Source organism: Squalius cephalus (genome assembly GCF_949319135.1).
Source record: "Squalius cephalus genome assembly, chromosome: 24".
Taxonomy (NCBI): domain Eukaryota; kingdom Metazoa; phylum Chordata; class Actinopteri; order Cypriniformes; family Leuciscidae; genus Squalius; species Squalius cephalus.
Genome location: NC_137145.1, coordinates 26,119,728 through 26,143,373, shown reverse-complemented (window position 1 = coordinate 26,143,373; position 23,646 = coordinate 26,119,728). Strand labels below are relative to the sequence as shown.

The window sequence follows — 23,646 nt, the reverse complement described above, 5'->3', positions numbered from 1 at the left end:
AGCGAACTCTAAAGCCACGCCCATTAAAGTTCTTCATACTTCAGAGAGACTGAAGCCGTGGAATCAAATCACACCTTTAGTTGCTGTTATAAAGCTGTAGTTTTATTCAGTCTACATTCACCATGAATCCCTCTGGTAGTAAGAAATCAGGAAAAACTTTCCTTTTCACATCTGAGTCAGTTGGAGAAGGACATTCGGGTAAATATGAAACACCCTTCATGCATGACATGCTGACATGCGCAGATATTACCGCCAGTGAACATTAAATATATTATACAGTTGCATTACTTACATTTTAATGTTGTTGTATTAATGCAATATATTGGTTTTAATGCGCAGAATCGCATTACGCAAGTTAACGCAACATGTCTGTACATGCCCCGTTAGTCATAATAAACAGTCGTGATTTTGAGAAATGTTAATGATCAAGAAATAATCAGTAAATATTTCGCATATAGTGTATCTGAACTCGTGTGTTTGTTACTGACAGATAAAATGTGTGATCAGATTAGTGATGCTGTTCTGGACGCTTTCCTGACCCAGGACCCGGACTCTAAAGTGGCCTGTGGTAATCATCACTCTCAGCACTCTTCAAATCAACAAATGCTTGGCTTTACAAACATGAATTTGAGACACTTTAATGGTGTTTAGCTGGACACACACAATGTCATTGATTCCCATTCCCTTTTATGGCATCTTTACATAAAGTCTTGTCTAATTTCTGCACAGAGTGTGTGTCCAAGACTGGCATGATCCTCCTGTGTGGTGAAGTGACCTCTAAAGCTGTGGTGGATCTTCAGAAAGTGGTTAGAGACACTGTCAAGAGTATCGGATATGACGACTCATCAAAGGGTATCTATACACACAAACACACACCTATATACATATGAAGAGTTCAGATGCAAAAGCCTCTAAGTGCCATCTGACATCATCTTCTAGAATGATCATTTTTATCAAGCTCGTATATATAAGTTCAGTCATTTCACTTAAATGACAATGAAAGTTACCTATTAATTGTCATTTAAGTGAAATTACTGAACTTAAATATACGAGCTTGATAAAAATGATCATTCTAGAAGATGATTTCAGATGGCACTTAGAGGCTTTTGCATCTAAACTCTTCATATATAAACAGTAATATTGTGAAGGATTACTATTACAAAGGTCAGCAGCCATTTCTCCAATCTTTAGTCAGCATGAAGTGGAAGTTGCTATTTTTTTCCTCTTATTGTGACGAAACGCTTCTGGAAGAAGAACAAATGTGGGCGGGGCTTGATTTTGTCTGTGGGGAATTGATTGGATGGTTGTGGTTTGCTATTGGTGGATCTCATGTGAGTGACAGGTTATTGCCCCGCACTCGTCATCTGAGAAGAGAAGAGAAGAGCTGCAAGAGGGAGGGGAAGTTATTCTGATTCAAGATTATGAGGAATATGAATTAAAAAAAAAAATAATTTAAAATAAATAGTGCAGTATTCCATAAATGTTCATTTTGATTTCAAGGTGACTTTAATATCACATGATCCTTCAGGAATCATTCTAATATGCTGCTTCAGAAACATTTCTGGTTATTATCAATGTTGACAACAGTTGTGCTGCTTCATATTTTTGTATCGCCATGTTTATTAAAGTCCCCATGAAATCAAAATCGACGTTTATTGGTGTTTATTGCTTCAAAACAAACACACAAATCGCATTTAGAAGATATAAGCATTCAATACGTACAGACTCTCACTTCCGCAAATATGGATCAATGATTTTGATGACATCACTCTGCACTTAAGATTCTCATCAGATTTTCTGTCCAATCAAATGCTCTCTAGCATCTGAAGCTCCGCCCCCTAAATTATGAATAGACGCTGAAGCTGCGGCTGAAATCGGTCACTTGTTCACATATTTACTATTTTCTCCATGGTGAATGGCAGATAGTGCACTATATAGGGGATAGAGAGTGATATATAGGGGATAGAGAGTGATATATAGGGGATAGGGAGTGATATATAGGGGATAGAGAGTGATATATAGGGGATAGGGAGTGATATATAGGGGATAGAGAGTGATATATAGGGGATATAGATTGATATATAGGGGATAGGGAGTGATATATAGGGGATAGGGAGTGATATATAGGGGATAGGGAGTGATATAGGGAGTGATATATAGGGGATAGGGAGTGATATATAGGGGATAGAGAGTGATAGATAGGGGATAGGGAGTGATATATAGGGGATAGGGAGTGATATATAGGGGATAGGGAGTGATATATAGGGGATAGGGAGTGATATATAGGGGATAGAGAGTGATATATAGGGGATAGAGAGTGATATATAGGGGATAGGGAGTGATATATAGAGGATAGGGAGTCTCTAGGGGATAGAGAGTGATATATAGGGGATAGGGAGTGATATATAGGGGATTGGGAGTGATATATAGGGGATAGGGAGTGATACATTGGGGATAGGGAGTGATAGATAGGGCATAGAGAGTGATATATAGGGGATAGGGAGTGATATATAGGGGATAGGGAGTGATAGATAGGGGATAGAGAGTGATAGATAGGGGATAGAGAGTGATATATAGGGGATAGGGAGTGATAGATAGGGGATAGAGTGATAGATAGGGGATAGAGAGTGATATATAGGGGATAGGGAGTGATATATAGGGGATAGGGAGTGATATATAGGGGATAGGGAGTGATAGATAGGGGATAGAGAGTGATATATAGGGGATAGGGAGTGATATATAGAGGATAGGGAGTGATAGATAGGGGATAGGGAGTGATATATAGAGGATAGGGAGTCTCTAGGGGATAGAGAGTGATATATAGGGGATAGGGAGTGATATATAGGGGATTGGGAGTGATATATAGGGGATAGGGAGTGATACATTGGGGATAGGGAGTGATAGATAGGGCATAGAGAGTGATATATAGGGGATAGGGAGTGATATATAGGGGATAGGGAGTGATAGATAGGGGATAAAGAGTGATAGATAGGGGATAGAGAGTGATATATAGGGGATAGGGAGTGATAGATAGGGGATAGAGTGATAGATAGGGGATAGAGTGTGATATATAGGGGATAGGGAGTGATATATAGGGGATAGGGAGGGGATAGGGAGTGATATATAGGGGATAGGGAGTGATATATAGGGGATAGGGAGTGATATATAGGGGATAGGGAGTGATATATGGGATAGGGAGTGATAGATAGGGGATAGGGAGTGATACATTGGGGATAGGGAGTGATAGATAGGGCATAGAGAGTGATATATAGGGGATAGGGAGTGATATATAGGGGATAGGGAGTGATAGATAGGGGATAGAGAGTGATAGATAGGGGATAGAGAGTGATATATAGGGGATAGGGAGTGATAGATAGGGGATAGAGTGATAGATAGGGGATAGAGAGTGATATATAGGGGATAGGGAGTGATAAATAGGGGACAGAGTGATAGATAGGGGATAGGGAGTGATATATAGGGGATAGGGAGGGGATAGGGAGTGATATATAGGGGATAGGGAGTGATATATAGGGGATAGAGAGTGATATATAGGGGATAGGGAGTGATATATGGGATAGGGAGTGATAGATAGGGGATAGGGAGTGATACATTGGGGATAGGGAGTGATAGATAGGGCATAGAGAGTGATATATAGGGGATAGGGAGTGATATATAGGGGATAGGGAGTGATAGATAGGGGATAGAGAGTGATAGATAGGGGATAGAGAGTGATATATAGGGGATAGGGAGTGATAGATAGGGGATAGAGTGATAGATAGGGGATAGAGAGTGATATATAGGGGATAGGGAGTGATATATAGGGGATAGGGAGGGGATAGGGAGTGATATATAGGGGATAGGGAGTGATATATAGGGGATAGGGAGTGATATATAGGGGATAGAGAGTGATATATAGGGGATAGGGAGTGATATATGGGATAGGGAGTGATATATAGGGGATAGGGAGTGATATATAGAGGATAGGGAGTGATATATAGGGGATAGGGAGTGATATATAGGGGATAGAGAGTGATATATAGGGGATAGGGAGTGATATATGGGATAGGGAGTGATATATAGGGGATAGGGAGTGATATATAGAGGATAGGGAGTGATATATAGGGGATAGGGAGTGATATATAGGGGATAGAGAGTGATATATAGGGGATAGGGAGTGATATATGGGATAGGGAGTGATATATAGGGGATAGGGAGTGATATATAGAGGATAGGGAGTGATATATAGGGGATAGAGAGTGATATATAGGGGATAGGGAGTGATATATAGGGGATAGGGAGTGATAGATAGGGGATAGAGAGTGATATATAGGGGATAGGGAGTGATATATAGAGGATAGGGAGTGATAGATAGGGGATAGGGAGTGATATATAGAGGATAGGGAGTCTCTAGGGGATAGAGAGTGATATATAGGGGATAGGGAGTGATATATAGGGGATTGGGAGTGATATATAGGGGATAGGGAGTGATACATTGGGGATAGGGAGTGATAGATAGGGCATAGAGAGTGATATATAGGGGATAGGGAGTGATATATGGGATAGGGAGTGATATATAGGGGATAGGGAGTGATATATAGAGGATAGGGAGTGATATATAGGGGATAGAGTGATAGATAGGGGATAGAGAGTGATATATAGGGGATAGGGAGTGATAAATAGGGGACAGAGTGATAGATAGGGGATAGGGAGTGATATATAGGGGATAGGGAGGGGATAGGGAGTGATATATAGGGGATAGGGAGTGATATATGGGATAGGGAGTGATATATAGGGGATAGGGAGTGATATATAGAGGATAGGGAGTGATATATAGGGGATAGAGTGATAGATAGGGGATAGAGAGTGATATATAGGGGATAGGGAGTGATAAATAGGGGACAGAGTGATAGATAGGGGATAGGGAGTGATATATAGGGGATAGGGAGGGGATAGGGAGTGATATATAGGGGATAGGGAGTGATATATAGGGGATAGAGAGTGATATATAGGGGATAGGGAGTGATATATGGGATAGGGAGTGATAGATAGGGGATAGGGAGTGATACATTGGGGATAGGGAGTGATAGATAGGGCATAGAGAGTGATATATAGGGGATAGGGAGTGATATATAGGGGATAGGGAGTGATAGATAGGGGATAGAGAGTGATAGATAGGGGATAGAGAGTGATATATAGGGGATAGGGAGTGATAGATAGGGGATAGAGTGATAGATAGGGGATAGAGAGTGATATATAGGGGATAGGGAGTGATATATAGGGGATAGGGAGGGGATAGGGAGTGATATATAGGGGATAGGGAGTGATATATAGGGGATAGGGAGTGATATATAGGGGATAGAGAGTGATATATAGGGGATAGGGAGTGATATATGGGATAGGGAGTGATATATAGGGGATAGGGAGTGATATATAGAGGATAGGGAGTGATATATAGGGGATAGGGAGTGATATATAGGGGATAGAGAGTGATATATAGGGGATAGGGAGTGATATATGGGATAGGGAGTGATATATAGGGGATAGGGAGTGATATATAGAGGATAGGGAGTGATATATAGGGGATAGGGAGTGATATATAGGGGATAGAGAGTGATAGGGGATAGGGAGTGATATATGGGATAGGGAGTGATATATAGGGGATAGGGAGTGATATATAGAGGATAGGGAGTGATATATAGGGGATAGAGAGTGATATATAGGGGATAGGGAGTGATATATAGTGGATAGGGAGTGATATATAGGGGATAGAGAGTGATATATAGGGGATAGGGAGTGATATATAGAGGATAGGGAGTGATATATAGGGGATAGGGAGTGATATATAGGGGATAGGGAGTGATATATAGGGGATAGGGAGTGATATATAGGGGATAGAGAGTGATATATAGGGGATAGGGAGTGATAGGGTATAGGGAGTGATATATAGGGGATAGGGAGTGATATATAGGGGATAGGGTGTGATATATAGGGGATAGGGAGTGATATATAGGGGATAGAGAGTGATATATAGGGGATAGAGAGAGATATATAGGGGATAGAGAGTGATATATAGGGGATAGGGTGTGATATATAGGGGATAGGGAGTGATATATAGGGGATACAGAGTGATATATAGGGGATAGAGAGTGATATATAGGGGATAGAGAGTGATATATAGGGGATAGAGAGTGATATATAGGGGATAGGGAGTGATATATAGGGGATAGGGATAGAGAGTGATATATAGGGGATAGAGAGTGATATATAGGGGATAGGGAGTGATATATAGGGGATAGGGAGTGATATATAGGGGATAGGGAGTGATATATAGGGGATAGAGAGTGATATATAGGGTATAGGGAGTGATTCACACAGTGTAAATATGTTTTCCATCGGGGCGAATGAAGTTCATGTTAGTGTCTCGTGAACCGCCGCAGCTCTGGTCCAGAGACACGATACACAGAGCGGATCATGTGATCGAGTCCCGCAGACCAGAAAACATATCAGACCCATTTGAACTCTGCAGAATGCTGTATTTTAAAGCGGTATGGAGGAAATGAGGAGAAACGGTTAGAGATTAGGAGGAAACTGAAGCTATACTGAGCTCAACGGCTCTGGCCGAGCTGTGATATAAACCAAACGCTATTGGCTATTTAAAAAAAGGGGAGGGGCTGTTCGATATGCCCCGCCCTGTCTTTCTGTTCAGTGGAAATTACGTCAACACATTGAATAATGCTGTGCGTATCAAGGCACATGGGGGTTTATGGGATTGACTCTCTTTTGGAGCCTGTCTCGGCCAATCGATGAATTGCAGTTTAAGTCACTTCTGTGTTGGATTCACGAGAGAGACCGGAGGCTGTAGAGAACGCAAAAGTATTTTTCCTCCCATCTCATATTTTCTCCATCCTCATGTCCCCTGAGGATCTCCGTAGATTACGTATTTTGACAAATAATATGATTATCACGTGATCTCTCCAGGTTTTGACTACAAGACGTGTAACGTGCTGGTGTCCCTGCAGCCTCAGTGCGCTGAGATCAGCGACTGCGTGTTCGAAGGCAGAGACACGGAGGACATCGGCGCCGGAGATCAGGTCAGCTTACAGACAGGAGAAACTGTCCTGTGACTCTAGGCAGGGAAACAGCATAATGGGGAATTGCATAAAGCATACATATTTGCCCCCCAATTTTTTTATGGATATAATCATTACTTTTTTTGGTCTGTTTTGGAAGAAGAAGAATAACAACAATATCCATGACAGCATTTTCAACCTAAAGTCATGAATGCATAAAGAACACCAGTAGTATAAAAAGTCAACATCAAATAAATGGATCCCAAATAATTCCATTTTATAATAATTATTATACTATTATGAAACAAATCATAAAAATAATATAATAAAAAAAAAAATAATAATGTAATAATAATAATAATAATTTAAAATTAATATAATACAAAAATAAGGGAATAAATAATAAGGAAATGGCATAATGGTGAATTACATAACGCATAAATATTTGTCCCCCAATTTTTTATGGATATACTCTAATATATTCTTTACTTAAAAAAATGAAATGGAAACAATATAAAAATAATAACATCATAAAATAAATGTTAGATAAAAATGTCAGTTGTATCTTGAATAGAGAAATGCAATAATGAATGTTGTGTGATTCCTCACCAGGGTCTAATGTTTGGCTACGCCACTGATGAAACAGAGGAGTGTATGCCGCTCACCATCCTACTCGCTCACAAACTCAACGCCAAAATGAAGGAGCTTTCAAAGACCGGAGTTTGTCCTTGGATTCGACCGGATTCAAAAACACAGGTGAAAGGTCTCTCTGAAATGATAGGGGTTTAAGGAAGTAAACAACTAATATCCCGCACGCGGTTATCTCTGTAAACTAACAGTTCAAACACAGCCGATAATGCTGATGCTTTCAATTATTAACGAGTGCAGGTGACGGTGGAGTATCGGGACAACATGGGAGCCATGGAGCCTGTTCGGGTTCATACACTGGTCATCTCAGTTCAGCACAGTCCCGACATCACGCTGCAAGATATTCGGCTCAATCTGATGGAGAAAGTTGTGAAGACGGTCATCCCCGCCAAATATCTGGACGACAAGACAATTTATCACCTGCTGCCCAGTGGGAAGTTCCTCTTGGGTGGTCCTCAAGTAAGCACACTAGTGAAGTTCGGGTCAGTAATGAGGCCTAGAGCTATAACAGTAACTATACAGTTTCAATAATCGTTCTAATTGTATGAGAACAGAGAAATACACACCGCAGCCATAACCAAACCAAACCATAACCAAACCGACACATCGCTGGAGTAGATGAACGATAAAAACATCGACAGCCAATCAGAATCTATCCTGCTTGTGTACAAGAAGTGCACTTAAGTGTAATGAATGTTCACTTGTAGTGTACTTCAAATTTTTAAAGTATATTTTCGAAAAACTGTGCTTGCAGATATGTAATATTAATGAAATAAACTTAAGGTCAAGACCTAAGACTGTTTCTTAGCATACTTTTAAAGAGTCATTTTTCAGTAATGTGAAACTTTGTAACACAACTTTCCCTCGCGGGTCAAAATGACCCAAAGCCCTAAAATTATACTTAATTTTTTTTTTACTTGTCTAGAAAGCTTATTTTATTTCATTTTGAAAGTATTTTGAAAGTATTTTTTCTATTTTTTAATGCAATTTTTTGTTTTAATGATATTTATTTTTATTTTTTATTTTATTTACCTTTAAAATACTAGATTTGATCAATAAATAATAAATAAATAGTAATTTAGAAGCACATTCCTCACAACTTAAATTCAAAATAACTCACAATTTCATGCATAAACATTTTAATTCAGCATAAAATATCTTACATTGGGTGTCTTTGCCGACCTCTTGTGGGAAAAAAATAATATAACATGATATTTCATGACTCTAGATGGCCTTATAGCGCTATATGGAGCAAATGAGCTGTTCCTCTGGGTCCTAAAGGCAGTTCTCTCAGTATGCATTCAGATACACATGTAGACATCATAAAATAATGTTTTTGGTAAAGTTTTAGTATTTTTGTGCATGTTTAGGTTTTTCTATGTGTACCGAAGCATTCCTTGCATTCATTCCTAAGTCAAATTGACCCGCCAGGGAAGGATTTGTTACACAAAACTCCTCAAATCCTTTAAAAAAAAGTGGCGTGTGTATTCGTGGTTCAAGTGCGTCAAAAGTCCTGGGGTCTTGGACTCCTCTGATGAACACTACATTTTTTTATTTAAAAAAAAGAAAAAAGAGTTTCGGGTCAAAATGACCCAAGGGAAAGATGAGGGTTACATTTTAAATCGTTATGTTTTAATAATCTGCTGTTGTGCTTTAAATAAGAACACTTATTACACTTATTACTGTTTTAGATGCATGCTAAAGTGTACTGGTTTTCACGAGTGAATGCTGCTGTTTTCCAGGGCGATGCTGGTCTCACTGGCAGGAAGATCATCGTGGACACCTATGGCGGATGGGGAGGCCATGGCGGAGGAGCCTTCTCTGGGAAGGATTACTCTAAAGTGGACCGATCGGGTGCGTACGCGGCCCGCTGGGTGGCCAAGTCACTCGTCAAGGCCAAACTGTGTCGGAGAGTTTTGGTTCAGGTAACACTTCTGTCTGGGATCAGGTGTCAGTTCAGGAGGATTATGCACTGTATGTGTATATGGTGTAAGCATTATGTAAGGAATAATTGACGACGGGCCGTTGAATTATCAGAAAAATAATGCAGACCCACGGGTTTAATCTGGACATGAAGCGGAGTGGCCGTTACACCTCGGGTGTGCATTATTTTCTAATAATTCAACGGCCCGTCGTCAATTATTCCACTTATACTGCAGTTACCACAGCTCAAGACATTGTGCAGATGATGTGTTTCGAGACGTTTGACAGGTTTTTGTCCTTTAAACGCTCCTGTGTGAAGGACTACTTTCTCACGCATCTCATCCCACGCCTCCGTTGCTAATTCCTAAACGTCATTTTAGAGCTTCAGCCATTGATAGCAGACTAATGCAGTTATTAGTGCAGTTATTAATGCAGTTATTAATGCAGTTATTAGTGCAGTTATTAGTGCAGTTATTAATGCAGTTATTAGTGCAGTTATTAATGCAGTTATTAATGCAGTTATTAGTGCAGTTATTAGTGCAGTTATTAATGCAGTTATTAGTGCAGTTATTAATGCAGTTATTAATGCAGTTATTAGTGCAGTTATTAGTGCAGTTATTAATGCAGTTATTAGTGCAGTTATTAATGCAGTTATTAATGCAGTTATTAATGCAGTTATTAATGCAGTTATTAATGCAGTTATTAGTGCAGTTATTAATGCAGTTATTAATGCAGTTATTAGTGCAGTTATTAGTGCAGTTATTAGAGAGAGAGAGAGAATTACCTCAGTCTGGTGTGTCTCTCATCAGTGTTCGGCAGTAATAGCGAAACTGTACGTTTATCTGCTTCAACAACAGCGCTGTTATTTCCTCGCTAGTGAGAAATGTCATGTAGCTTTTAAGTTGCTAAACTATTTTACTGATATAATCGTCAGAGCAGCGCTGAAACATGCGTGAGAAAGAGAGTATGTGCTTTACATACATAATAAAACAATTTTGTGGCAGAAAACATGGAAATAATTAGCCATTTTTATCCTATTGTCTACTATATTTATTTGCTTGGTCAGTGTCGTTCTGGGTTTCGGCTCTTTTGCTGTTGTCGGCTGTAAAGACCTTTGAAATAACTGAAGTGATATTAAACTGTAATGCGGTCAAGACCTGCCTGGAACTACTTTAGCCGTGCGTTTCCCTGAAAATAATTGCACACCGTTGAACATTCGTCAACCAATCAGATTCAAGCATTCAACAGCCCTGTAGAATAAATCAATTTAAACAAATTTAAAGGGAACACTCCACCGTTTTTTCATATTAAACTATGTTATTCCCTTAACTAAGACGAGTTGATACATACCTCTCTCGTCTCAGTGCGTGCACTCAATCGCTCTGGCGCGCGGCGACACTTTGATAGCACTTAGCTTAGCCCAGTTCATTCAATATGGGCCAAGCAGAGAAGCTACCAAACACCTCCACGTTTTCCCTATTTAAATACAGTTACTCGCGTAGTGTAACTCGACCTAGGACGGTGACACAAAACAAAACGTTGCGCTTTTCTAAGCGTGTAAAATGGATATCTATATTGTATGGCGGAATACCATAGCAAGTGCTTGTGAGCACTTCGACTTCGGCGCAGTAATATCTTCACTGGAGGGAGCGGGGGCCGGTGAGAGGATTTTTCACGAGTGAAGATATTACTGCGCCAAGTCGAAGTGCTGTTTATATCTCGCAGTTCTGACTTAATAATACGCAATTGGGAGATATAAAGTCAGAATTGCATGATATAAAGTTGCAATTGCGTGTTATAAAGTCAGAATTGTGAGAGATAAACTATTCTGAGGTAAAAAAAAAAAAAAAAAAGTATTTTTTTCCTTAGAATTGCACTTTTTGGACAACCTTTATTTCTCAGAATTGCGACTTTATATCTCACAATTCTGAAAAAAAAAGTCACAATTCTGACTTTATTTATGTAAACTCGCAATTGTGAGATAAAAGTCTCAATTATTATTATTTATTTATTATTCAGTGGCGGAAAAAAACATTTTAAAAGATAATTGCGACTTTTTATCTCACAATTGCGAGTTTACATAAATAAAGTCAGAATTGCGAGATATAAACTTGCAATTGTGAGATAAAAAGTCGCAATTATCTTTGTTGTTGTTTTTTGTATGTTTTATTTTGTGGCGGAAACAAGCTTCCATAGTTTTCTGACTGAGGGATGAGATGATAAATGATGATGAAATGATACGCAAGACTGTATTGTTAATATTGTATGTTTTGTTATAGATCTCGTATGCGATTGGTATTAGTCAACCTTTGTCGGTGTCTGTCTTTCACTACGGCACATCGACGAGAGATGAGGACGAGCTTTTAGAGATCGTTCAGAAAAACTTTGACCTGAGGCCAGGGGTCATTGTCAAGTAAGTACACACATGTAGTGTAGCAGTGCTGGGTTGATTACTTCATTCTAGTCAGTTACTGACTCCAGATCACATGACAAAACTTCCATGTATGGCCTAAAACATCATCTTTGCAGGAGTGTAATATGAAGATTGTACAAAATAACATTTATTTCGAACAACACTTAAAATGAATTGGAGACAAGCCATGACAGTATTACCATATACACACTATATGCACAACAGTATTGGGACGCACCTCTTAATTCCTGAATTCAGCTTTTCAGGTGTATAACCTAAGCCCTGTCCTCAACCCCGTCCAACACTTTGGGATGAACTGGAACGGATACTGTGAGCCAGGTCTTCTCATCCAACATCAGTGCCTGACCTCACAAACGCTCTACTGGATAAACTCCCAAAGTTCCCACAGAAACACTCCAAAATCTTATGAAAGCCTTCCCGGCGCGACTCCATGTTAATGTCTTGTATGTAAATGTGATGTCATTACAGTCCCTGTTGGTGTAATGGTCGTGTGTCACAATACTTTTGTCCATATATAGTGTATCTATGCGTATCATGCGTCACATGACTAAAGTTTTTTTTTTCTGAACCTAATTTTTCACAGTCCACTCTATAATGCAAAAATGTCCTTTTCAAATTTATCCACTTTGGACTGGACAAACACACTGTGTTAGTGTGAACGGAAGGCAAAAATGTCTTTTCAAGTGTATCTGGATTAGTGTAGTCGTAGCCTCAGATTTATGGGAATTTTGACCGTGTGAATGAATTCCCCCTTACAGGGAGCTTGATCTGAAGAAACCCATCTACCAGAAAACTGCCTGCTATGGACACTTCGGACGAGACGCGTTCCCGTGGGAAAAGCCCAAGAAACTCGTCTTCTGATGTCGAAGGATTCCAAGTCTCCACATTCCTTTCAGTGGTAATGACTCTGATGGTTTTGTGCTAATGAACCTTTCAAGTGCTTCTCTGTGATCAAGACTTTATAAATTATTTGATTTATAAAGACATGTTTTCATATTCAAGACAGTAAATTCAAATGGAGCATCATTTATGTGAATTAATAGAGTTCAGTTAGTTCATGAATTATGTGGAAAATGTGATTTTTTATAAATGTGACTTATAATAACTGTGAAGTAATGGCACCTTGATTATTACAGTCATTACATAATTGTCCTGTATATCAAATCAATTATCAATTAATAAACTCTTCTTTCATGTTTACCAGCACCAGTGTTTACTCATTTTAAAGAGTATTCAAAATATATTACCACTTATTTATTTGGTTTTACTAAAAATGTAGTGTATATCTGTCCTGTACCCAAAGAGGAACTGCAATAATCTTGAAACGGAGATTTTATTCAACACTCAGCTTTAAACAATATTTACAACATGGCAATTCACAGCATTTAATTCAACATCATCACGTCAGCTTTGAACCAGCATATAAGTTATTATAGTTATGTAATTATGGCTGTAACTGGATCATCCGCATTAATGTGTTTCCCTGTCCTGTATCAGAGACGTGGAGAAACGCTGAAGAAAAGTGACTGTTTCATCATGTCTTTTTCCTGGGAGAATCGCAGTACGGCACATTTTCCAGCAGGAGACTCTCACGGGGCCGTAACACTGCAACAGATAATCATATTATTATATATATATATATATACAGTACCAGTCAAAAGTTTGGAAACATTACTGTTTTTAATGTTTTTAAAGAAGTCTCTTATGCTCATCAAGCCTGCAGTTAAAAAACAAAAAAACAAAAAAACAGTAATATTATGAAATATTATTACAATTTAAAATAATGGTTCTCTTTTTTAAATATATTTTCAAATGTAATTTATTTTTGTGATGCAAAGCTGAATTTTCATCAGCAAGTACTCCAGTCTTTGGTGTCTTATGATCCTTCAGAAATCATTCTAATATGATGATTTGATGCTCAGTTATTATCAATGATGGAAACAGTTGTGCTGTTTAATATATTTTTTTGGAATACTTTTTTCAGGATTCATTGATGAGTAAAACGTTAACAGCATTTATTCAAAATAAAAACATTTCTAACAATATAAATCGTTACCATCACCTTTTATCAATTTAACGCATCCTTGTTGAATTAAAGTACTAATTTCTTAAAAAAAAAAAGTTATTGTTCCCAAACTTTTGAACGGTAGTGTATATTGTTACAAAAGATTTCTATTCTAAATAAATACAGTTCTTTTTAACTTTTTATTCATCAAATAATCCTGAAAAAAGTATCTCAGGTTATAAAAAAATATTAAGCAGCACAACTGTTTCCAACATTGATCATAAATCAGCATATTAGAATGATTTCTGAAGGATCATAAGACACCAAAGACTGGAGTACTTGCTGATGAAAATTCAGCTTTGCATCACAAAAATAAATTACTTTTTAAAGTATATTAAAAAAGAGAACCATTATTTTAAATTGTAATAATATTTCATAATATTACTGTTTTTTTTTTGTTTTTTTTGTTTTGTTTTTTAACTGCAGGCTTGATGAGCATAAGAGACTTCTTTCAAAAACATTAAAAATAGTAATGTTTCCAAACTTTTGACTGGTACTGTATATATATATTATATGTTATAAGCAGATTATATTATAAGCAACGAGAAAATAAACATTTGAATGTCAAAGTTAGGATGCATCTTATAAAACTCAAGATGTTTAGTCATATTTCAACCTCAAATTAAATAATAAACTTTATTTTATAGAGCGCCTTTAAAAGCAGCTTCTCAAAGCGCTGTACATAAAATCACAGTCCCCCGGGAAATACAACAAGTAAAAATTAATAGAAACAAAAACAGTAATATAAAAATAACTATAAAACGATCACAATAAGACATCAGCATTCAAATGTGAGTTTAAAGAAATGTGTTTTGAGAAGAGCTTTAAAAATGCCAAAAGTAAAAATGTTGTTCTTATCACTCCAATGTAAACATTTTTGAAATAATTATATATGATTTAATATAACATAAATCAACTTACGAAAAACGTATACGATTGCAATGATAAGTATACATCAGTAATATTTGTTGTACTGTCTGAACACATGCCGATTTAAAATCACTTCTTTAATACGGTAATGACTCAATAATCAGGAAAACTCATATGGGAGGATATTGTTAGACTTCATGGAAATTCCACCATGCAAGAAATACTGACTGGCTAAAAACAAGCTTGATTGTCTATTTATAAGGGTTGAAATGTGAACATGTTTTAGAGATTCACCCGAATCACTCACAGATTTTGTTTTCCTCCACATGCTCCACCTGGATCACACTCTCACGGAGGATGGTCTCCACTGAGCGGGCCATTTTAAGCATCTGAGGAGAAAGAGCGTATTAAATATCAAACTTATGATTCTCCCGAGTCAGACTGAGTGACAGTTTAATATCTATCTATGAGATCAAATGTAAAAGAAACTTATTTTATTTACCAATGCAACATTTATCATTTTTGTTGAGTAGGAAGTACTAAAATAACTAAATCTAACTACAAAGACATAAAAAAACTAAGAAAAACAAAATAAAATGAAAATATAAAAGGAACTAACACTTTACAGTAAGGTTTAATTTGTCACCATTAGATAACATGAACTAACAAGGTCATGATAATCTCAGCATGTACTAATAAATGTTAAAATATAAAATGTTGTGTGTGATAATATTAGTCAATGCACTGTGAACTAACTTGAACAAAGTTGAATAAAAGCTGTACAAAATATTTTGCTCATTGTTTCCCATATAACATTTGATTCAACATTTGGCTCTCCTGTGATTTATTGTATTTACCTCTTTAATATTTTCTTCGGATGCTTCATTCTTGTTCCTTTTGAATTCTTCATTGATTTTGAGCCTGGCAGCTTCAGGTCCACAGGGGAAACCGTGTATCAGACATGAACATTATTAAGACAGAAACAGACTTTTATATAATATATACTGAAATACAAATTCTAAATTATTTATTATTCAGAACGTAACGATTGAAAAACAGTGTCAAAGACGGGGCAGCAATTAAATTAAACAAATAATAATAATAAAATGGATAAACATGTAACACGTTGTGTGTGTGTGTGTGTGTTCGGTGATACCCGTCAGAGCTCTGCCGTCTTCTTTAAACACATCTCTTCTTGTTCTGTGCAGATCTTTGAACACCCGCAACACCTTTTAATAGAAAGATTAATCAATTTTAAAATTGTATCATGTATTAACAGCAGCGCAGTCACTGAGTTTGCTAACAAACATAGCAGATACAATGTGTTAACTAAATAAAAAAACAATGTGACAAAGAAACTATTAGAAAACATATTACATATAATAAAGAACGCAAGAAAACATCAATATTGTAAATGTTTGTTGTTTCTCACCTTCAAGCGCGTCCCCATCATGCGCGAGTCTCGCTCTTCTGACGGGGTTCGTGCACAGCGCGTGCACAGCGCCCCTGCTGGACCGGAGGACGCGCACACGAGTCACGACATCAAAGAGACGGTTAGACGGTGTTTTTGATTAACGTATATTTATTATAAATTAAAGTAAATGCTTATTTGAACATTTTTGCTCTTACAATGTTACTATGAGGGTTGAAGGAGCTTAATATTATCATCAGCACCATATAGTTCATCTACAGCTAACAGTTAGCCTATCCGTGTTTTATTATTTATTTGTAAAATTGAACCTAATTGTTTCTGCCTATTTTAAGATTAATATTTTGATATTTTTTTCCCCAAAGGATTTCCGTAGGACAAAACAAACACTTCAACAATATTGTTATTATAACTACATTTAAACTAGTTTCTAGTGTCTTAATTGAACAAAGTCGTAAAGCGGCTTTGGCCAACATTTCCATTTTTTTTTTGAGCTGTCGTCCACACAACACTTCACATACACTTTCATCATTTTTATAAAAAACAAACAAAAAAACAAACATTAAAAATACTCTCAACAACGAATCAGAGTCCAAAAACAACACACCACAGAAAGATTGTTCATGTATGAAATTTATTGAACACAAAAGTACAAGCCAGTCAAACACTAGCAGACGACGGTGTCTCTTGCTCAAACACAGCAGATGTCGAGAGTCCTCCACACACACACACGAGCCAGGGCTGAAAGGAGAAGAGCAGAAGAGAGAGGTTAGAGCAGAAACACTCTCCTCAGAGTCATGAAGAAGAGGAAGAGCAGAAACACTCTCCTCAGAGTCATGAAGAAGAGGAAGACTAGAGCAGAAACACTCTCCTCAGAGTCATGAAGAAGAGGAAGACTAGAGCAGAAACACTCCTCAGAGTCATGAAGAAGAGGAAGACTGAGATCGACCCTCATGATAAGAGAAGGTAATCTTTCCCCTGGGCAGGGTCAGATGGGTAGTGTGTTTAATCATTGGGTCAGTTCAAATCTTCAATCTCTAAATGTAAAATCAGTCGGCTGAACTGAATATTAAGCCGTTCTCTACCTTTAACTGATCAAGCCCAGTCCTCTCCTCGCGCAGGACATCACCGCACATCTATCAGCGCACGTGGACAAGAGGAGTCGTGGGATCTTCTTCTTCTGTGTTTATTCTTCTTCTTCTTTAGGGTTTTATGGCGGTTGGCAACCAACTTAATAGGAGCATTACCGCCACCAACTGGGCTGGAGTGTGGAAGAGGTAGATCGGAACAAATGAACAACAATAAATAAATAAATAAAATTAAAACACAGGCAGGCAAAAGTAAAAAAAAAATTGTTCACACTTTTTCTAATGTGACTAAACCAACTGTACATAATACAAGACTATTCTGCCTCCAGATGTATCAGCCAGAGCCGTTAGCCAATCAGGTGTGGCTACTTCATTACACAGGGATCAGTTCACAGGCTCTGGTGCGGATGCTTGCATACAGTTGACAGTCAGCCAGGGGCTTGTTCTTCGTACGTCGCTAACTCAGTTAGCTGGATTTGATTGTTGACGATTTGGCATGATCTTGGATTGTTTGGTTCTTCGACGCTCATCCTGGACTTGCTGTCATAGCAACAGGTGCGCAATCTTAAACCTGCTCGGGAGCAGGCTTATTTCATGTAAACAGGATTAGATCCCGGCTTCATGAGCGGAGCTGATACGGGAAGTCCAGCGCAGCGCAATAGTGCACTTTCTGAGATATAGCTGCTATATTTTTTCTCGTGACTCGTGAGATTGTCGTTTACATTATTAATTTGTTGGAAACGCACATTTATTTTCGACTTGTCGGAGTCGGGCTTTAACTACAGCATAAACTGTACCCTAAGATTATTTGCGAGTGGCTCTTTCCTTTACACTATTGGAGATGCGGAGAACTTGATGGAAAGTGCTGTCTGTCATGTCATTCAGAGTTAACCTGGCGCTTTTAGGTTTAAAAAACAGTTTTAGGTTTTTTTGTGGCATTTCCAAGCCACTGAAGACCCAATGTTGTAAAGCAGTTTTTTTTTTAAAGCAGTTTTTTTATGCTATAATAATTTTTTCTATGAGGATCATGCAATCATGACCATGCTGATTACAGTAGCCTATATGCCACTCAGTCTTAAAGGGATATACTCCACTTTAAAAATCTGTCATCATATAGCCTACTCACCCTCATGTTGTTTCAATCCTTTATGAATTTCTTTCTTCTGCTGAACAGGAAGGAAGATATTTAGAAGAATATCAGTAACCAGACAGTTTCTGGTTTCATTGACTTCCATAGTAGGAAAAAAAATATACTATGGAAGTCAATGAGACCAGAAACTGTCTGGTTACTGATATTCTTCTAAATATCTTCCTTTGTTCAGCAGAAGAAAGAAATTCATAAAGGATTGAAACAACATGAGGGTATATGATGACAGAATTTTCATTTTAAAGTGGAGGCTGCCATCAAGGCCTCAATGAAGGGGATTATGTGAACAGAAAGGGGGTTCACAATGTAAATGTGCAGCCCAGTTACTATTGTGATTCTTAATATTCCAGATTATATCAAATAAAAAAAGGCATTTGACTAAAATCTTTCATATCACAATTGTGAAAGAAACATGGCCAGGATCTGTGCATGACTTAAGCATTTTCAGAGATTCACATTTATGCACATTATTTGAAAGTGGTAAGGAAAGTTCCACAATTAAATATCAAGCTCACGTATATTACATACACTTATGCTGATCCTATTAGAACTGCATTTTTTCATAGGTGATTAAGACATGTTCAGACAGGTGTTTTATGACCCCATTCCCTGACCCAAACCAGTTACAATGCAGCTCTAGCCAGGACAAGGGCACACAATGAAATGAACTTTGGCTAACTAAAGGGAAGATTTCAGTGTCTGAAAAAGTCTGAGGGTTGCACACCTGACAGGGCCTGTGACATTGCTGCATGTGCCATATTAAAAAAACACTTTTCATTAAATGTTTAATAAAAGACACATATGCTTAGTTCCTTGAGTTTTATTTCAATTGTTCTTTGTAAAGAAAAGCCAGTGGTCAAGCGCCTGCAACAAGAGATATTAGACACATGCCTCATGCAACAAATAAAAAGGAGAAGTTGGCTATACACTGCCCACCTGTAGGCCTATGTCTCCTCTGTGTGTGCAGACTCTTCTGTAGGCCTTTCTGTAGATGTGGAATCCTGCAACTTATACTGCAGCCATAAAGCATACAAGTATAAATTAAGTAATTTATGTAAAAGTTCTTTATGCACTTGCAGGTAGGCTAGTTCCTCCATATGACAGTTATCTGAGAGGGTTTATTCACTGTCCAGTGCAATGGAAACAAATGGACATTACAAAGTCTTATACTTTCTTTCCTTTGGAAAGTTAGAAAATGTCCACTTACTGCACATATTTCAGCCACCACTTTCTTGGGAACAGATACAAGTGTTGGTGTATTGTGTAAAAGTGCACAAAAGAGGAAAACACAATGTCATTACAATGAACTACACTGGGGAAAAATGTGATCAATAACTCATGGCAAAATATGTGTACATTAACATAAGTTTATCAGTTTTCACTTTCACAAGTCAAAGCAATTCATCATTACTCAAGATTTAACAGTTGAAATGACTATACAGCCTTAATTTAATGCAGCAAAAATTATTTTACAGTGTAAGACTAAGATCTTTTCTTCTTTTTTTTCTCAGCCTTTTTCTTGGTTGCTTTTATAAACAGACAACCATTTATTTAACAGTGCCTTTTATAAAAGAGACGATAATATTACTAAAAATTACCATTATGTAGAATATTTTTGTACTTCACTTTTATTTGTTCCCATGTTCTAGTGTGGTGACTCTGACATTACAATGAACAAAGTAATTATGCAATTATTAAAATACAAAAATATAGGTGATATTAAGTAATAAAAACATCTATGGCCACTTCTAACGGATTTAAATTGTCTGCTACTTTTTGCCAGCCCTCTCTCCTGGCTTTTGCAGACTTTGAGGTGTTCCCTGGCGTTTTGATTAAACATTAAAATTCCGAATAAACTTCGACTAAAAGTTCTTGCTCTGCTGAGGAGAAAAACTGAGCGCGCTCTTTGGCCACGCTGAGCAGCCAATAGCAGCGTTGCTGATCAATGTTTCTACTATCGATACATATCCCCTTTTAAACCAGCGCATGAACGCGCAATTATCTCAGATAACTCAATCCAGCTATACTAATCATAAACAACAGGTGAGTTCGAAGAACCCAATTAGCCGGATCATGATTAGCACGATGATATCATCTTGGATGTGTCATTTGATCTCGGATGTAATAAGCAACGTACGAAGAACGAGCCCCAGGATGCCTATGACCAACGCGGCAAAAATAAACCAGTCACATTTCAAAGTACGATACATTACCGCCAGGTGGTGCAAAGGGACATTTTACAAAACAGCTGCAATTGCCCCATTTTGAAATGTAAGTGGAGCTGTGAACTATTATATATATATATATATATCTCTGTTTGTAGGCTTTTGGTTTATTATTAAAAAAAACACAGCACAAGGTCTTGGAAAAAAATTAGCCCACTTCTTTTACAACTATTTTTGTTGGACTAAAATAGTTGATTTGTAATAAGACAATTTTCTTTTTCTAGTAATATCTGATAATCCTTAAAATACAATAATTATTACAATGATATATATTTTACCCCACTGTTTATTTTATTTTATGAAGGAAAACTACAAAAATACTGATTAAATTAATTTGGCATTGTCTCTTTCCTCTTTCTCTTTCTTAACCATAAGCCTAACAAGTGATGTTTGAACTTAAAATGTTTATGCTCATATAGAACAAGAAAAACAAAATTAATTCAAGACATTGTCTGAAAGCAATTGTAATATAAATTAAAGCTGCGAGCAACATCTGATCGGGGTTCAACCGTTTAAGGCCTTTAAGCCTTTAATTGCCAATCCAGGCAATTTACCATAGGAAATATATGGTTTTTAACAGTTGCTAAATGTAAAATGTAGAAAGGCATCTGATTAAACAAACAGCTTGTTAGTGTTTTGAACGTGGAGGAATAGTGTTGACCATGAACTAGGAGCTGATGTTTTGCTTTCAAAAGATAAGCTAAGCTGTGATTGGCTGACACAGTTTGCTTATCTGAATCTGGTGTGTGTGCTGTGGCTGAAACGGCCAGCGCGACAGAGACGCGATCTGACTGGAAATTTGTAATGTCTAAATTCCCTGATGTGGGCAAAAGACAAATATAAAATATGTTTATTTGAAATGTCATTTCTGGCAAAGATGCCTTACGCTGGGCTAGAGTTAAAAGATGGTAGATAAAGTTTGATTTTAGAAGTTTATGAGAGTGCAGAGCACCAGTCCTGAATGCCTCAGAGTCTCTCTCATTCAATGTCAGCTGAAAGCTGTCATCTGAGCCTGTGTCTTAAGTGTTAATAAGCTATTTATAATGAAGCACAGTGTTTCAGTTGAAAAATAATAGACATGGAGATGTTAAAAGAAATCATGCTACAGGCAGTTCAGATTTCATACATTTAAAGTGAAATTTGTAAATGTTTTAAAAGTAAAACTGAATGACTTTAAAGAAGTCTTAAACGATAGAAGTGACGTTTTTGACTAGTTTAATTCAGGACCAGTAATTACGTTTGTCATTTATGGTGTTGATTTGAATTACTTTCTGGATCAGTTTAAGTATTTATGTAAATTGGAATCGTGAAGTTGTAGATCGCCGTCCATTGTGGGCTGAGAAACAAATATGTTATAGGTTTGATGGCAACAACAAAGTGACACATTGGTTAAGTCAATATCAAATTATCCAGAGAGCCCCTCACATTTATGATTATTGTGAACTGAACAAAGGAGGAGAATGTTGTTTGACTGACATTGACCAAGTTTGTACACCACGACCTGACCTGATAGAAACAATTAATGACTTTGACATTGAAAATGTTTGTAGATGACTGACTTAAGAGACCAAACAACAGGCCTGAAAAGCAGTGAGACTCAGGGCTGCAGCCCTTCAAATTATTAGATAAGAAGATTGTTGCATACGTAATATTTTGTTTCAGAGGCAGAGAAAGATGTCTGGAGGAAATTTGGCTGAAGGACGGCATTTGGGTTAGTGTTGCAAACTTTGTTTACCAAAAAAAACATTGTGTTAAATTGATGCACGAGTTGGATCATGCATCAAAAGGGGGATGGTAACAATTGCCACAGGTTTACCAAGGGGTTCACATTTGCTGAATGCAATCGCACAAGTGGGACAATAAATGTTGGGAGGACACTAAAGAGAGTCAAAGAATCCTGAAAAACAAACAACAGCATGTTAATATACAGCATGAGACGGAAATGTGTACCTTGAAATGCAATGTAACTAAGTCACTTTGGATAAAAGCGTCTGCCAGATGCATAAATGTAAATGTAAGTCCAGCAGCAGCTGCTTGTGACTAAACACACCTGTGCAGATCAGGAGGAGAACCAACAGGAGCAGAGAATAGGGATGCAGCGATTATCCGATTTCATGCTTAACTGCAATTTAAAGTGGCATGGTTAATAAATCGTATAGGCTTCGCTAAACAGAGTGTTTCTGTTGCATGGAACAGAACTGTTGCAACTTGCACAAAACGAAAACAAAGTTACACCAGTGGTGCACCAGCTTGAAATGCCGTGCTTATCAGAGACAAAGAGGCCACTACTGTACACACTAGATTATCTATGGCAGAGGGATCAAACAGCGAAGCTTTATTTCCACCAAAGAAACGCCTGAAGTCGGCAATCTATTCCAGCTGAACCCCCTGCGCGGGTTTAAGGCGACCGTTATTTTAGAACGTATTATTTCCATGCCAATGTGTCATGCAGCCACACTACATATAGGCAAGGCCGTCCATAAGGGGGGATAAAGGGGAACGCTTTCTGGGGCCCAGCCGCTAGGGAGGGGGGGGGGGGGGGGGGCATGCAGTCCAGCAATAATTATGTTCATCCTAAATATAAGCAAAGGTTACCATATTTTATTTTGAACCAAAATAGCACCATTAATTGTTGAAAGTGAGAAAAAAAAGCATTTTATTTAATGTTGCTTGAGTAAAATGTAGCCTGTGTCATAATGAAACACCCCTCTCCTGAAAATGGTCTGAGTAGCCAACGCAATGTCAAA

At 37.7% G+C, this 23,646-nt stretch overlaps 2 protein-coding genes and 1 long non-coding RNA gene across 4 annotated transcripts; 1 reads left to right on the top strand and 2 right to left on the bottom strand.

The window, feature by feature from the left end:
- The first annotated feature begins 35 nt into the window (after positions 1 to 35).
- mat2al (methionine adenosyltransferase II, alpha-like) lies at positions 36 to 13,280 on the top strand. 2 transcript variants are annotated; one of them, XM_079860538.1, is made up of 9 exons: positions 36 to 198; positions 508 to 568; positions 730 to 852; positions 6,979 to 7,091; positions 7,683 to 7,826; positions 7,959 to 8,177; positions 9,461 to 9,643; positions 11,921 to 12,054; positions 12,834 to 13,280. In XM_079860538.1, the coding sequence occupies exons 3-9, from the start codon at positions 750 to 752 to the stop codon at positions 12,934 to 12,936; spliced, it is 999 nt and encodes a 332-aa protein (XP_079716664.1). In that variant the 5' UTR covers positions 36 to 198; positions 508 to 568; positions 730 to 749; the 3' UTR covers positions 12,937 to 13,280. The 2 variants fall into 2 exon arrangements, with proteins under 2 accessions (XP_079716664.1, XP_079716663.1); XM_079860537.1 differs by having other exon boundaries at positions 41 to 198; positions 491 to 568.
- A 109-nt stretch (positions 13,281 to 13,389) lies between these two features.
- Positions 13,390 to 16,541, bottom strand: lyrm7 (LYR motif containing 7). The gene is made up of 5 exons (XM_079860536.1): positions 16,443 to 16,541; positions 16,167 to 16,239; positions 15,868 to 15,938; positions 15,318 to 15,399; positions 13,390 to 13,680 (listed from the first exon to the last, which is right to left on the bottom strand). The coding sequence occupies exons 1-5, from the start codon at positions 16,461 to 16,463 to the stop codon at positions 13,610 to 13,612; spliced, it is 318 nt and encodes a 105-aa protein (XP_079716662.1). The 5' UTR covers positions 16,464 to 16,541; the 3' UTR covers positions 13,390 to 13,609.
- Positions 16,542 to 17,056: 515 nt separating this feature from the next.
- LOC307152130 lies at positions 17,057 to 19,516 on the bottom strand. Its single transcript, XR_013819966.1, has 2 exons — positions 17,525 to 19,516; positions 17,057 to 17,180 (listed from the first exon to the last, which is right to left on the bottom strand). It is a non-coding gene; the product is annotated as an uncharacterized lncRNA (long non-coding RNA).
- Between the last annotated feature and the right edge of the window lie 4,130 nt (positions 19,517 to 23,646).